Source organism: Periplaneta americana, chromosome 8, assembly GCF_040183065.1.
Source record: "Periplaneta americana isolate PAMFEO1 chromosome 8, P.americana_PAMFEO1_priV1, whole genome shotgun sequence".
NCBI classification, from domain to species: Eukaryota; Metazoa; Arthropoda; class Insecta; order Blattodea; family Blattidae; genus Periplaneta; species Periplaneta americana.
In genome coordinates, this window is record NC_091124.1 from 107,463,571 (window position 1) to 107,479,477 (window position 15,907).

Sequence of the window (15,907 nt, forward strand, 5' to 3'; positions counted from 1 at the left end):
ACGACCTGTGGCCCTACTAAAAATATCTCAACCACAATAAGATGTGGCGCCTGTCATTGTTTCATCTGCAAGGATCATGTGAAAATAATACACACATGTTATAAGTGTCTACTACCTCTCGAAGATGCAGAAGAGATGTTGTGATCTGTTGAAACTGATGAGTAAATGGACAACATTTTCATTACAGTTCAATAATAATCGTGTTCGTAATTAAATGTAGTAAAAAAAAGCGTGTAATATACAGTATCATACAAGTTTCTTGACTTTATTTCAGTAATTAAACTGGAAACTGTCTTCGAAGAAACAGATCATTTATATAATTTTAAAAAATGTTTATGCTTTTTGCAACTAAGTGTAGTAACAATTGTCTATGTGACATGTAATGCAAGATTTAATTAGTTTTAGTAGCTGTTAAATAAATTGAAAATTATATTCTAAGAAAGAGTGATTTCTATTAACAGAACACAATTTTTCCTAGATGTGTACTAAATACACAGCGTGCCAGCTCGTTTAACAAAAGATCACACACCTGCTCCAGGGTTAAAGCGTTTCCTAAATGACAAATAGGAAATATAGTCAATGGACATGTGATAACAGTCCTCCTGACTAGGCTGAAACAACCCGCTGACCAATGGTAGATGCAGTCCTCCATTCATATTGAAGGACAAAATAAAAGTCTTACATCTAAATACTGGGAAGCAAGAGAGCAAATACCTCTATTGTTAAATCAAGAGCATTAGATACCTACTTATATCTCATTTAGATATTTTTGACATTTCCAGAGAAAAAATAAAAGGTATATTATGTTGAAAATGTAGAAAACTCACATCTAGGTCCCCTTAAGAAAGCCAGTCTCAGTTCTTACTGATCAGTCTTTGTACAGTCACTCAAAATGTTGCAGGCCAGCCACAACCTTCTATTTATCTTCATAGTATATCCAGCTATTCGCTGACATCACGTGTTCCACTAGTTTCACTATGAATTTCCTCTTCTTACAAATGATGGGTAAAAAAGCACGATGCTGGTTGTATACTTCAGCAGCCACATTCCAAAGATGAGGTGTATTCAGTATGTATTGGAGAGAACTGTCCAAGGTTACAGGGATTGCAGATTTTAGATTAGTTCTATGGATGTTTGTGACAGGGCAGTTTAAGAGGATATGTTCCAAATCTTCTTCGTTATTGTTACAACAGCAACAACTACTAGAGTCAACAAGATTAAAGTGGTGAAGATACTTCTGAGTGATAATATGGCCTGTCCTGGCTCTTGCTAAGAAAGTTTGTATGTGTCTGGGAATGTTGCGGAACATTTGTAAATCATTAGGTTTCTTTTGAATGTTTTGAAGTACTTGGCCTTTATCAGAAGAAAGCCATAATTCGATCCATAAATTTGTTAAATGAGAATTAACTGCAGAATATGCGCTGGCTAAAGAATTTATTTGCATAGGTTTGAGCCCCAAAGATGTTGCCTGTTTAGCAATATTACTGTATCTATAATCTCATTTCTAGCAATGCCGCAATGACTAGGTATCCATTGAAGTACTATTTCTTTTTGGAGATTTAGTTTATTTAATACTAGCCGTACCCGTGCACTCTGCTGCACTTGTTAGAAATAAATATAAAGTAATTACTTACCTACTTAATGGCTTTTAAGGAACCCAGAGGTTCATTGCCGCCCTCACATAAACCCGCTATTGGTCCCTATCCTGAGCAAGATTAATCCATTCTCTATCATCATATCCCATCTCCCTCAAATCCATTTTAATATTATCTTCCCATCTACGTCTCGGCTTCCCTAAAGGTCTTTTTCCCTCCAGTCTTCCAACTAACACTCTATATGCATTTCTGGATTCGCCCATACGTGCTACATGCCCTGCCCAACTCAAACGTCTGGATTTAATGGTCCTAATTATGCCAGGTGAAGAATACAATGCGTGCAGTTCTGTGTTGTGTAACTTTCTCCATTCTCCTGTAACTTCATCCCTCTTAGCCCCAAATATTTTCCTAAGCACTTTATTCTCAAACACCCTTAACCTATGTTCCTCTCTCAAAGTGAGAGTCCAAATTTCACAACCATAAAGAACAACTGGTAATATAACTGTTTTATAAATTATAACTTTCAGATTTTTTGACAGCAGACTGGATGATAAAAGCTTCTCAACCGAATAATAACAGGCATTTCCCATATTTATTCTGTGTTTAATTTCCTCCCGAGTATCATTTATATTTGTTACTGTTGCTCCAAGATATGTGAACTTCTTCAACTCTTCAAAAGATAAATTTCCAATTTTTATATTTCCATTAATTAAGGTGATATGTAATTACTTAAATTGGTAATAGTTGGGTGAAATAGAAGTACTTATAAGTTAGATTTACTTACTTACTTACAAACGGCTTTTAAGGAACCCGAAGGTTCATTGCCTCCCTCACATAAGCCCGCCATCGGTCCCTATCCTGTGCAAGATTAATCCAGTCTCTATCATCATATCCCACCTCCCTCAAATCCATTTTAATATTATCCTCCCATCTACGTCTCGGCCTCCCCAAAGGTCTTTTTCCCTCCGGTCTCCCAACTAACACTCTATATGCATTTCTGGATTCGCCCATACTTGCTACATACCCTGCCCATCTCAAACGTCTGGATTTAATTCGAAATTTTCTCGGGCTTCCAGCCAGGTCATAATTTGGTGGATCACCAACTTATGACCTGGCTGGAAGCCCGAGAAAATTTCGAATTATCACGTCGCCAGGAAAGCTTCAGTAGTCTGGATTTAATGTTCCTAATTATGTCAGGTGAAGAATACAATGCGTGCAGTTCTGCGTTGTGTAACTTTCTCCATTCTCCTATAACTTCATCCCGCTTAGCCCCAAATATTTTCCTAAGCACCTTATTCTCAAACACCCTTAACCTATGTTCCTCTCTCAGAGTGAGAGTCCAAGTTTCACAACCATACAGAACAACCAGTAATATAACTGTTTTATAAATTCCAACGTTCAGATTTTTTGACAGCAGCTGGATGATATAAGTTTCTCAACCGAATAATAACATGCATTTCCCATATTTATTCTGTGTTTAATTTCCTCCCAAGTGTCATTTATATTTGTTATTGTTGCTCCAAGATATTTGAATTTTTCCACCCCTTCGAAGGATAAATCTCCAATTTTTATATTTCCATTTCATACAATATTCTGGTCACGAGACATAATCATATACTTTGTCTTTTAGGGATTTACTTCCAAACCGATCGCTTTACTTGCTTCAAGTAAAATTTCCGTGTTTTTCCTAATCGTTTGTGGATTTTCTCCTAACATATTCACGTCATCCGCATAGACAAGAAGCTGATGTAACCCATTCAATTCCAAACCCTGCCTGTTATCCTGAACTTTCCTAATGGCATATTCTAAAGCGAAGTTAAAAAGTAAAGGTGATAGTGCATCTCCCTGCTTTAGCCCGCAGTGAATTGGAAAAGCATTAGATAGAAACTGACCTATACGGACTCTGCTGTATGTTTCACTGAGACACATTTTAATTAATCGAACTAGTTTTATAAGTTAGATTTACTTTTGCTTATCGTAGGCATTATTATAGAATAGTTTTATTTATAGTTCTAGGTTTATTGCATCTACTATTTATAGATTTACGTTTATTTTACTTAATTTTATTACATTTACGTTTATTTTATTTTATTTCATGTAACTGTAATTATTGTATATTATATATCACTACCACCGGGTGTATACCCAATTGTAGTGTTAAAAAAAAGCGCGCGCACGCATGCGCACACACACACACTCTCTCTCTCTCTCTCTCTCTCTCTCTCTCTCTCTCTCTCTTCGTACAATATTCTCGTCACGAAACATAATCATCGAGGAGACGGCCTCCAGATATGGAGGGTAGCTGTGAATATATTGAATAAGCAGTCGCGGAGAGCCGATAAGGAGTGGTCCTTCAGCTTGGAGGTTGGGCAAAGGGCTAACAACCCATCACAGTAAAAAACAGCTTGTTATGAATCCTTCAAATATAAAGTAATTACATAATTAAAACAGCATATTTGGTCTAGGGAACATTCGTGTTTGATAGGATAAATCGTTTAATGAATGAATGAATGAATGAAGCCACTGTGTCCCATGAAGGGCTAGGGCCTCCTACAGGAGGGGAAGCTCGGTTGGTGTGGTTCATATGATGAGCTATTTCACGTGAACAACATTTACATTCACATTCACTATATGAGATAACTAGAGTTTGTTAAATTTTAGTTCTATATGAGTTTGTTCACTATCTGTCTCCACTCGTTCCTGTTGTGGGCGATGGTTGACCAGTTCCCTCCCAGTTGCTCCTTGAATGTATCTGCCCTGGCCTGCCTTGTGTTCTCCTTCCTATGTACGGGTCCCACATGGTGGTTTCTCGCGTCCATCTGCCTTGTTGCTGCCTTGCTACATGACCACCCCACTTTCACTTCGTTATGAGGGCTTTTTCTGTGATGTTCTCAGAAGCTGTAATTTTCTGCAGTCCTGTGTTGGAGACCTTGTCTTTCAGTGATACACCAACTATCTTCCTCTCCATTTTCCTTTGGCATATTTCGATGTTCATCTTTTGCCTCTCTGTGAGGGCCCAGGTTTGGCAACCGTATATTAGCACCGGGAATACACAGGAGTTAAGAGCCTCTAGTGTGAGTCTATGGTTTATGGACCTGTCGAGGAGTATAAACTTTAGCGCCCAGAAGGCTTTCCAGGATTGTGTTATTCTCCTTTGTATTTCTTTCTCCAGCCCTTGGTTAAGTGAGACAGTCTGCCATAGGTAGATGTAATCGTCCACGTGTTCTATCTCGCTTCCTAGTACTGAGATTGGTGTTGGGGTTCTATTTGACATTATTTTTGTTTTACTGTAATTGATTGAGAGCCCAACACAGTTGCTGAGCTCGTTCAGTTCGATAAGCATTTCCTGTAGTTCATTTGGTGACCTGGAAAACAGTACAACATCATCCGCAAATCTTAGGTTGGTTAACCTTCTGCCATTTATTATAATGCCATATCCCATTTGAGCTCTCTGAAGACTTCTTCTAATACGCTTGTGAACAGTTTCGGTGAGATTGGATCGCCTTGCTTTACTCCCCTACATAGCCGAAAAATCTGCTCCTCTTTTTCCGTCTTCACTTTTGCTTTGCTCTGAGCGTATAGTTTAACATGCTACTTAATTTAAATTGTATTTAAATAATTAAAATGCGATCATTTTGGTCCAGAGACCACTCATTTGGTGCAATGATAATTCCTTTAACATGTTTCTTAATTGTTATTACATGCAAATAATTAAAATAGGCCCATGATCATTTGGTTCAGAGAACATCCGTTTTAGGTGCAAGGATAATTCATTTAACATTTTTTCTAAATTAGTCTTGAATGCATCCTTCAATAAATCACTCCAAATTAATAGAGTGGATTGTGTACGAAGATAATTTTTATGTTAACCTTACTGTGCATTTTTTTTCTTGTTAAGTTTATTTTATTCATGCCTCAACATCTGTGGTCATGTCACGTGCTTAGAATGTCTGGGTATATCAGTAGGCCGTTTTTACTCTTGTTGAGTGTCTGTTTCTATTGTGTGTTATAGATGGCTTGTTTTCATGTAAGTGATTATAAAGTTTGATTAATGTTTTTGGTATTGATAATTGAGGCGGTGATGAATCATGGCATGTATCTTTCCAATCCGGCATTTGCCTTTATGACTAAGGGAAATCATGAAAAACCCCAGTCAGATTGGTCGGCCATGGGGTTTAAACCCGGGACCTCCCGAATGCGTATCTCAAATGCTACTGCCTGAGCCAACTTGCTCGGTTGTATATCATTGTTCATGCAAATAAAAAAATGAGGTACCCTACATAAATATTATTTTAAGAAACACAGGAAACGAATATGGGTAAATTATGAGTGCAGGAACGCTATTTCGTGACACCTTTTAAAATAACTCAGCTCCAGTGAGATCTATGGTAAAATGCTTATTTATTATGGGCTGTATTTTTGGTCCAGTAAAAATACTCATCTTTATGACAAAACTCTTAACTATTATGTTCTGTGAACAAAAATAAACTTAAGTGTATAAAATTAGAGTATTTTATTTGGACCAAATAAGGTTTCAATAATCGAATTATACAATATTTCGATAGAATATCAAGTTTTCTGTGCGTAAAGATCTATTTTAATCTTATCTCAGCCCTCATATCTAGAGAAACTACAAATTTAAAATAGTAAAGGAATTATCCAAATCGATTAAATAGCTTCTGAGATTACTTCATACAAACACACAAACATTCTCTGTAAATTAATATTGATAAACTTCAAGGCCGCCTTAAATAGACAGAGTCATTTGTTTTAATTTCATTATAGCCATCGTTGTCATTCCTGCAATAACTCCTATGTGACATATTTATCGATTTTCAGATTTTTGCTCTGTTAAATAACTTAAATAATGATACAGCAAATAATAAAATCTCCTATATATAATTATATTTCTTTCTTCCGAAAATTTAAGAATTCACGATCTCCTATGTACCAGTGCCATTGAATGAACAAATGTGTTTCTTCTTCCTACTGAAAAATTTTATATTTTACACATAGGAGTTATTACAGGAACAACGACACTATAGTCTGAGGCAGCTGTGAAAATGTATTGTATTGTTATTTTAAAAGTCTTGTATATCCTTAAACATTAGTCCTATCAAAATTTTGCATAGAATAAAACTTATCAGAAATGATTTTTAAAGAAACTTTTGTTGTGTAATATTTTTCACAAAAATCAATAATAAGCAAGATATTTCGATTTATTTAATTCAGGCCCCCTTATAACCCCACTTTTAAATAAAGTATTTTGAATGCCATATAGCCTAAAATCTAAGTTACACCGAACTTAATTTATATTTCAATTTTAATCGAAATCGGTTCAGCCATTATCGCGTGAAAAGATAACAAACATCTAGACAGACATACACACAAAAATTTCAAAAAACCAATTTTCGGTCTCAGGATGAATAATTATACATGTTAACATCAATTATTTTTGGAAAAACGAAAATTACCACAAAAATTTCCGTTACAGATTATAATTAGTAAGTATAGATATTATTTAAAAAGTGTGTTGATAACAGATGTCCTCCAATAAGTAAGTTTTTAATTGTGGTGGGACTTCTTGAATCTCAGGAGGAACAACTTTAGAACAGAGCAACATAATCTGCTTGGCTCATTGCCCAATTTTTTTGCATTGCATTATTGCATAATGTATTTTAACACGATTCAATTGAGCATAGTTAAAATTTGGATTATCAATCTTCTTAATGTATCCAGCTGTTTGCTGACAACATAAAGTCCACTACAGTCCACTGTATTCTATTCAGTTGTTGTTTAAAAAAAAAGTCACACCGTCCAGTCAATTAGAGCCAAGTTTAATATTGAAAAGAACCATACAATGAGGCAAAGAGGCAAATATAATACCAAAAGGATTGAGGTATGGTGTCAGTCCAATGTAGAAGCAACAAAATTTGGATTATAAAATAATGGAATGCTAAGCTAACGTATTATTACTGCACACTAAATCAGTACACTTGTGTTCTTCGTTAATTCTCTGAGATGTATGTAGTACATAAACATTGTTTTAAGAAATAGAAGAAACGAATATACTGAATAGCCTATCAAGTTTTCTGTGCATAAGAATTTATTTTAATTTTACCTGTCCTTGATTCACTCAGAAGTTACTGTAATAACATTATAGCATTATGTCCATCTAGAGAAACTACACTTTCCAATGGTGAAATAATAAATTATACAAATCAGTTATTTAACTTCCGAGATTACTTCATACAAACACAGGAACATTCTGTATGTTAATAGCTTCCATTTGTTGTTGTCGTCCAAGGCCCCTTATAGATGAAGTCATGTGTTTTTATTTCATTACAGTCCATTAAGTGGCAATAATAAATGCATTGTTATTTTAAAACTCATTTATCTCATTAAATTACCAGTTCTATCAAAATTTTGCATAGAATAAAACTTATCGGAAATCATTTTTAAAGAAACTTTTGTTATGTAACATTTTTCATGAAAATCAATAATAAGGGAAATATTTCGATTTATTTAATTCAAGCCCCCTTATAACCCTTCTTTTAAATGAAGTATTTTAAGTGCCATATAGCCTAAAATCTAAGTTACAACGAACTTAAGTTATATTTCAATTTTCATAGAAATCGGTTCAGCCATTATCGCGTGAAAAGGTAACAAACATCCAGACAGACAGACAGACACACAGACAGATAGATAGACAGACATACAAACAAAAATTTCGAAAAAGCGATTTTCGGTTTCAGGATGCTTAATTATACATGTTAACACCAATTATTTTTGGAAAAGCGAAAATTACCAGAAAAATTTCGGCTACAGATTTATTATTTGTATAGATTTTTTTGTATAGAGATTGTAATTTGTGCATAGGAAGTTAGTATATATCATGACATTTAGAATAGCTCCCATCGAGTCACTGAAAATGCATACAAGTATATCAGATAAGGTAGAGACATGTAAAAGAGCTGCCTCTATGGCCAGTAGTTCTATTTCGAGATTAGAGGGAGATGAACGTGATGTATAATATTTCTCATTATATTTTGGGATATAATACCCTGGCCTGAAAGTCCATCATCAGGATTCCGTGACCCATCAGTATAGATATGAAGAAAATTTTCATATTTGTTACAGTTTGGTTCCATGGCACAAGATTTTAAAACATGTGGTGCATCATTCTTAATATAATCGCCTGGGATATTAATATAACACTTTGGCCTTTTCCACAACCATCATGGAGTTTCATTGACAACTAAATTTTGTTCCATCGTTACACAAGTTACATTTTAGAGGAACATCTTCCATTTGTATATTATAAAACTTGAAGTTGTGATCCGTTATTTGAAAAAACATACAACATCTTGACGAAGACTGAAGGTTAAGGTGAATTTTAAGAATTTTCTCACATATATAACCAAACAGGTTGGACATTACACTCAATTTCTATTGCACATGTTGAGTTGGTTTTAGGCACTCCCAAACACAGTTTTAATGCAGCGTTTTGGAATGTAGTAATTTTCTTCAGGTGTGTCTTTGATGTACCACTCCAAATTTCACACCCATATAATAATTTGGATCTTATATAAGCTATATAAAACGATCTCATTTTTATATCAGATCCCCATTTTTTATTTGCAACAATTTTTAAAAGATTAAGTCTAGGCACACATCGTGTAATAATATGATTGATATGTGCGTACCATAGGAGCTTTTCAAAAAAATAATGCCAAGAACTTTTGGAGTTGGATTATATGGGATTTGCAGATTGTTGATGAAAATGGGAAGTTTATAGTTTTCAGACTATATTTTCTTGTAAATACAGCGTATTCGGCTTTTGAGTGTGATACAGATAATTTCCATTTACATGCCCAAGTGTTTAGATTATTTACGGCTATTTGAATAGATTTTAATGCTCTATCTGGGTCTTTATTGGTAGCCCATATTGGAACATCATCAGCATAAATACATATTTTGACGTCAGAAGGAATGACGTCAGGTAGGCTATGTAACATGATGCTGAAGAGGGTTGGAATAAGTTAGATCCTTGTGGTATACCACTGGTGATCCTTTCCACAATCTTCGTTACCAATAACTCAGCAAGCTTTGAGAGTTGGATAATTTGGTTCTACTATACTTTGTTTAAACTAAAATTATTAGTTTTCTAAACCAGTGTCACCAAAACTGATAATTCCTTAGGCATATCCTCTCGAGTTTAGAGCAAATTTGAATCTCAAAAAAGGTAGCTTTAATTAAAAAGCACGGTTTTTTTTTTAACTACAAGCAGCTTACCAAATGAATGAAGAGATTATTCAGATGTCTCGAGATGGTCTGCGAAAATTTGGTCTTCCATTTGTCAAACCTCTTCCTTTGCTCTTGTACAGCAGCTAAGCGTACCAATGCTGGGTGGATTTCAGCATTCATTGCAGCCAACAAAGCCTTGCCTGCTGCTACTGCATCTTGTAGTCCTTGAGCACTTGTCAAATCAGCATCAATGAGAGCCATCTGGTGCTTGTGTGGTAAGTCAAGTTGTGACTGAAAAACAAGTAAAGGAATGTTGTAACTTTTTAAATAATTCTGCCCAAATAGCTATCTAGGGTGAAACTTCTTGACTTACATGGACTTCAAAGATCTCAAGGAAAGAAAAGTTGTAACATGTTGTCAGATAAAATATACTGCACAAGTGACGACTTCTGCACTTAAAAATTGATCCCAATTGTAACATCAGTCTTTTTTTTTGTTGAAATTTTTCAGTCAGTAAAGTCACCTATAATTGTTTATAAGTCTGGTAATGGAGCTGCCCCAGTTCTATAGGAGAGACAACAACAGCAGCATCATAATTACGCCCTATAACATTTTCTCTATTTGTCTATAATCTGGAAAATACTGAAGGTATTTTAGAGCATTACAAAGATAAGCTGTACAAAACCTGTATCCTACCTAAACAGCAACAGAATTTACAAGACAGACAGCCCAATCCAAATGGTCAGCAAGTGGATTTTGAAGATTAGATGCAGAAGTGTGTATTTCTATTTTGTAGTTATGGTAATTTTCCAACTTATGTTTCAAAATTCAACCATCTATGGTCATGTCAATGAGATTAAGTATTCTAATTGCCTAATGATAAATGACTATCACTCTATCTTTGGTTGAACCTTATGTTAGACTATCCAAATCGAAGAGTTCTCTAAATTCAATGGCCATTTTACTATTTAATACATAGCCTCAATAAATGCACACTTTAAATTTTAATGTATTTAAGTATATGTTGTACAGCTGGCTTGTTGACAATTCCTTTTACAATATTACGGAATATCTTGATAGTAGTGTAAATATTTTAAAGTAATTTCATGTATTTTCATTCTTATATTTCTTAATTCATTTTATCTGTTATTTTATTATTTTATAAAGAGATAGGTTTGGAAGTAAATCCCAAAAAGACAAAGTATATGATTTTGTCTCGTGACGAGAATATTGTACGAAATGGAAGTACAAAAATTGGAAATTTATCCTTCGAAGAGGTGGAAAAATTCAAATACCTGGGAGCAACAGTACAAATATAAATGATAATCGGGAGGAAATTAAACACACAACAAATATGGGAAATGCCTGTTATTATTCCAATGAGAAGCTTTTATCATCCAGTCTGCTGTCAAAAAATCTGAAAGTTAGAATTTATAAAACAGTTATATTACTGGTTGTTTTTTATGGTTGTGAAACTTGGACTCTCACTTTGAGAGAGGAACATAGGTTAAGAGTATTTGAGAATAAGGTGCTTAGGAAAATATTTGGGGCTAAGAGGGATGAAGTTATAGGAGAATGGAGAAAGTTACACAACACAGAATTGCACCTGATATAATTAGGAACATTAAATCCAGACGTTTGAGATGGGCAGGGCATGTAGCATGTATGGGCGAATCCAGAAATGCATATAGAGTGTCAGTTGGGAGGCCGGAGGGAAAAAAGGCCAAGACGTAGATGGGACGATAATATTAAAATGGATTTGAGGGAGGTGGGATGTGATGGTAGAGACTGGATTAATCTTGCTCAGGATAGGGACCTTATGTGAGGGCGGCAATGAACCTCCAGGTTCCTTAAAAGTAAGTAAGTAAGTATTTTATTACTTTAATTGTACACTACATTTATTTTATTGTATTTCGACAATGTCTATAGCATATATCTTGCTCATGACAATGAAAACTGATTAAGTCTTTCTTGTGTGAAATTATATATCATTCCCTTATGTCTTATTGATGTCAAAAGACATCTAGTTGTGCCAATAATGTTTTGTAATTAGCTCTGTTGTCTTCAAATTTATTATTTTTACTTTGTTATTTAATGACTCTATATCAACTACTAGGTTATTTAGCGTCGATGAGATTGGTTATAGCAAGATGGTATTTGGTGAGATGAAGTCGAGAATACACTATTATATTATCTGACATTCGCCTTATGGAAACCTCGGAAAAAACCCAACAAGGTAATCAGTCCAAGCAGAAATTGAACCCACGCCTGAGCGCAATTTCAGAATAGCAGGCAAGCATCTCAGTCAATGAGGCTTCTGATGGCCTTTCAAATTTAAATTACCCTAAAATCAGATATTCAATAGGTCTCCTATTATGTAAAACAAGCATAATGAGACAAGGAAATGACTGAAACAAGCAAAGGTGAAAATATTGAGTGCTACCAGGTAACCAAGTTAAGTGTTAAAGTAAGTAGAAACAAAGGGAAATACTGTATAACATGGAATAATTTTTGCTATATTAGCAATTGGTTTATTAGGTTTTGTAGTATGAGCACACCATATATTTACTGTAGAAATGGATGTTGATACACGAGCATACTTTATCTCAGCTACTATAATTATTGCAGTACCAACAGGGATTAAAATTTTTAGTTGATTAGCTACTGTACTTCACTACGATAATATAATGGCCTGAGAAGAAAATTCTGAGCGGATCATATGCGGAGACTAAGAAAAGGGCATAAAATAAGAAAAAATTGGAGAATGCTGGATTTGCAGTGAAAGACCTGCTCTTGGACAGGAAACTATGAATGAATGTTTATATTGCTAGTAAAAGCTAAATTGGATAAAATTAGAATGACAATGGCGTTTTCTGCGTGATTATAACGCAATTCTTAAGAAAATATCATTAAAACTCTTATTTTCAAGTGCAGGCTAACTGATGATGCCTTACCATTGGCCAATATACACCAAATGCTCAGTCAGTGACCAGTGATAAGGGAAATATAAAAGAGAATAAAATCTACAGCTGCAAGTAGAAAAAAATGCATCTTTTAGTGCTTTTAACTTTTTAAGTACAGTAGAATCTCTCTTATCCGGCACCAAAGGGACCAGTCTAGTTCCAGATACGAGATTTTGCCAGGCAATTGAATAAATACCGGTATATACAAAAAAAAAAGTTCGTATTTCATGGTGCCAAATGTTGAAACTGTACCCATGTGAAGGTTACTTCTCTATCTCTTGCTCATAACTGAATAAACATAAAAACTGTGTGGATTTTCCTTATTAAAACATATCACATAACACAAATACATAATACACTAATTTTAGGTTCGAATATTCACTGAAAATTAAAGTTTGTGTGATCTTCCTAATGTGGCAACACTGATGGCCCGAACATAATTAAATAAACATAAAGACTGTGTGGATTTTCTTTGTTAAAACACATTACACAACACAAATAATACACTAATTTTAGATTAGAATATTCACTGAAAATGTAAGTTCGTGCAAACTTCCTTATGTGGCAAAACTGACGACCCAGACTGTGGTAATGTGGCAGATTTAAACTTTTTTTTTTTTTGACCCAGGCAAAAGTGCCATTGTTTTGGTATTGCTGGTTATTTGGGTGCCTTTACTGTAATATGTTTTCAAAGGTAACTGAAACTGCCAGGAAAACCAGAAGCATGGCTAATCAAAATAAGTTCCTTTAGCAAAATGAAAGCATATCAATCCACTACATAAAATTCACTTGCTCATAAATTTTGTTCAAAATGACCATTCACTGCAATACAAGCTTTCATACATGTGATTCAGCATTTCAAAAGTAATCTCATATGATTCTGCATCTTGCTGAGATCACATGTTCCTTCTAGTCTTCTAACATGAATAGAAGTTGTGTGTTAGGAAGTTGACATACTGGTACTTGTCTGCATTCAATGCAAAAAGATCAGATAAGGTGATGATCAACTATTGCACATCATAGATTTAAAGTATATTGATGCTGCCTCTTCATCTTATGAATCTAATAGGGATTAGTGATTGACCAATAGTGCTCAGTGCCAAAAATTTACACGATTCTCAAAATAATGTCCGGTAGCTATGAAGAATGTGTAGCACTTTCTTTGACTAATGCCATTTTCTACAGACTGTAGATATAACATGAGAACTAATTTGTGAATTGACAGCAATAGCAGCTGCGGTAAAACATTAACTTCATTTTGTTCTCCTGTTACCATTTTTTTTCCAAACATGTTTGTGAGGTGTTACACGATATTCACAAATGCTTGTCCAGATGGTTTATATGCCTCACGATATTTCTCGGCATACAAATTACAAGTGCACTGCATTTCTCCTATAGAGTCATCATTTTACCCAGGCTCACTTTCAGTGCCACCAAGGCTGCAGGCATACATCACTGTTTGCCTGCCAACACTGCAGTCCCCACACAATCGGAGGACTGACGTGACACACACACATTCTGATGTATCACGATAAATCGGATAATTTTGCTAACTTAGTACAATTATTTTGCAAATTACAATTGTGAACGTGCCTAACATCACTTACCTTTTCGAAGAAGATACTGAAATTGTTCTCCTTGTACTCTGAGACAGATGTTATAGTGTTATAACAAATTTTCATTCACACATTGCTGTTAACAAAATATTAGCTATTTCTTCTCTTGTGTTATTTTGTAGTTTTGTATGGATGAAATTTGAGTAATTTTTTATGCTGACCCATAGCTGGGTTAACTTAGGGATAGACTTCGTTATGAATATTCTAATTGAGCACAAATATCATTAAGCTTTTCATCTGTTAATATACGTGATGTTTTCAATTTTTTTTCTTATCCAATACTGTTGTTGTACTTGTGACTATTTTATTAACTACATGTCTGCTAGGCTGATCAACCCCCAAAATGCAGTATGACACTGGGCAGGTGATTTGCTTTTTTACAAATGAAACTCTTTGTTCTGCACATTACTCACACACCATAACCCAACTGTCTTACCTTGTTTGTAGCTCATTTTGCATACCGTACTTACTGCTACATGTTTGTGGGTGGATGCATTTTGCTTAATCACAGAGGGAACCCAGGTAAAATTATGGCTTTGGAAATTCACTATATAATAGAATCATACCAGCTTTTCAGCACCTATAACAACTATCTTCTGTACAATATCAAGCACAACTTTCTTCTATGAAATAACAAAAAAAAAAAAAAATGACTTGATGCCATATGCAACAAAACAAATTGTCAATATATACGAAAGTTTACATAAATGATCAAATAGGGTATCATATACGATAAATCAGAACTCAATGTAGAGATGCCATATTGTATCACAAAATGGGTATCACCATTAAGTATGGTTTGTGAAACTCATTTTCATTATATCTCTTGAAGTATTTACACTATGCAAATGTAAGAAAGAGCAATGTCATTCTTCTTTCATCTACTTTAATTTTTGCTATGAATATGAGCATTGTTCTGTTTTAAAAAATAGCTTTGTGATGAAAGCAAGCACATTTTCCTATAATTTTCACATATATATACATGCTAAATTTGTGAGCCCCTATTTCCCTTTCAATTTCGTGGAAATAATACATAAATAGCAGCAATCGTTTATAAGATATTTAAGATGGTAAGGTCAGACATCTCACTGTACAATACTGACAATATTATGACAGAACAGTTAACAAACTTCGTGAAAAATGCATAACCAATATGAAAGTATTAGAAACTTCCGACAACTGACAAAACATCCTTGTATTAGACAAAAAGTAGCAGTAAATGCAGACAGTGAAGCAACATTAGATCTACCAAGAACAGCTTTAAAAATTGAAACATTAGTACTGGTAGTAATTAAAATAAGAGAACAGATTAACAAACTTATGGTATAGGGATGGATCATTCATTTCAAAAGAGTAAAATACATATATAGGAATAAGACGAAATGAAACACAGATAAACTTCCAAAACAAGTCGCGACAAAAGAAATAAGGGAAATGACTTATACCAAGAAACCAAGATAGATAATAATCACTGATAAAAGGGAGA

At 34.5% G+C, this 15,907-nt stretch overlaps 1 protein-coding gene across 7 annotated transcripts in view; it reads right to left on the bottom strand.

Annotated features, from left to right (window-relative positions):
- Sec3 (exocyst complex component Sec3) overlaps nucleotides 1-15,907 on the bottom strand; it is a 167,971-nt gene that overhangs the window by 76,996 nt on the left and 75,068 nt on the right. For all 7 annotated transcript variants that reach the window (XM_069833368.1, XM_069833373.1, XM_069833370.1 and 4 more), the window contains exon 8: nucleotides 9,891-10,133. In XM_069833368.1, the coding sequence (XP_069689469.1) occupies nucleotides 9,891-10,133 (243 nt within the window). The remainder of the gene's footprint in view (nucleotides 1-9,890; nucleotides 10,134-15,907) is intronic.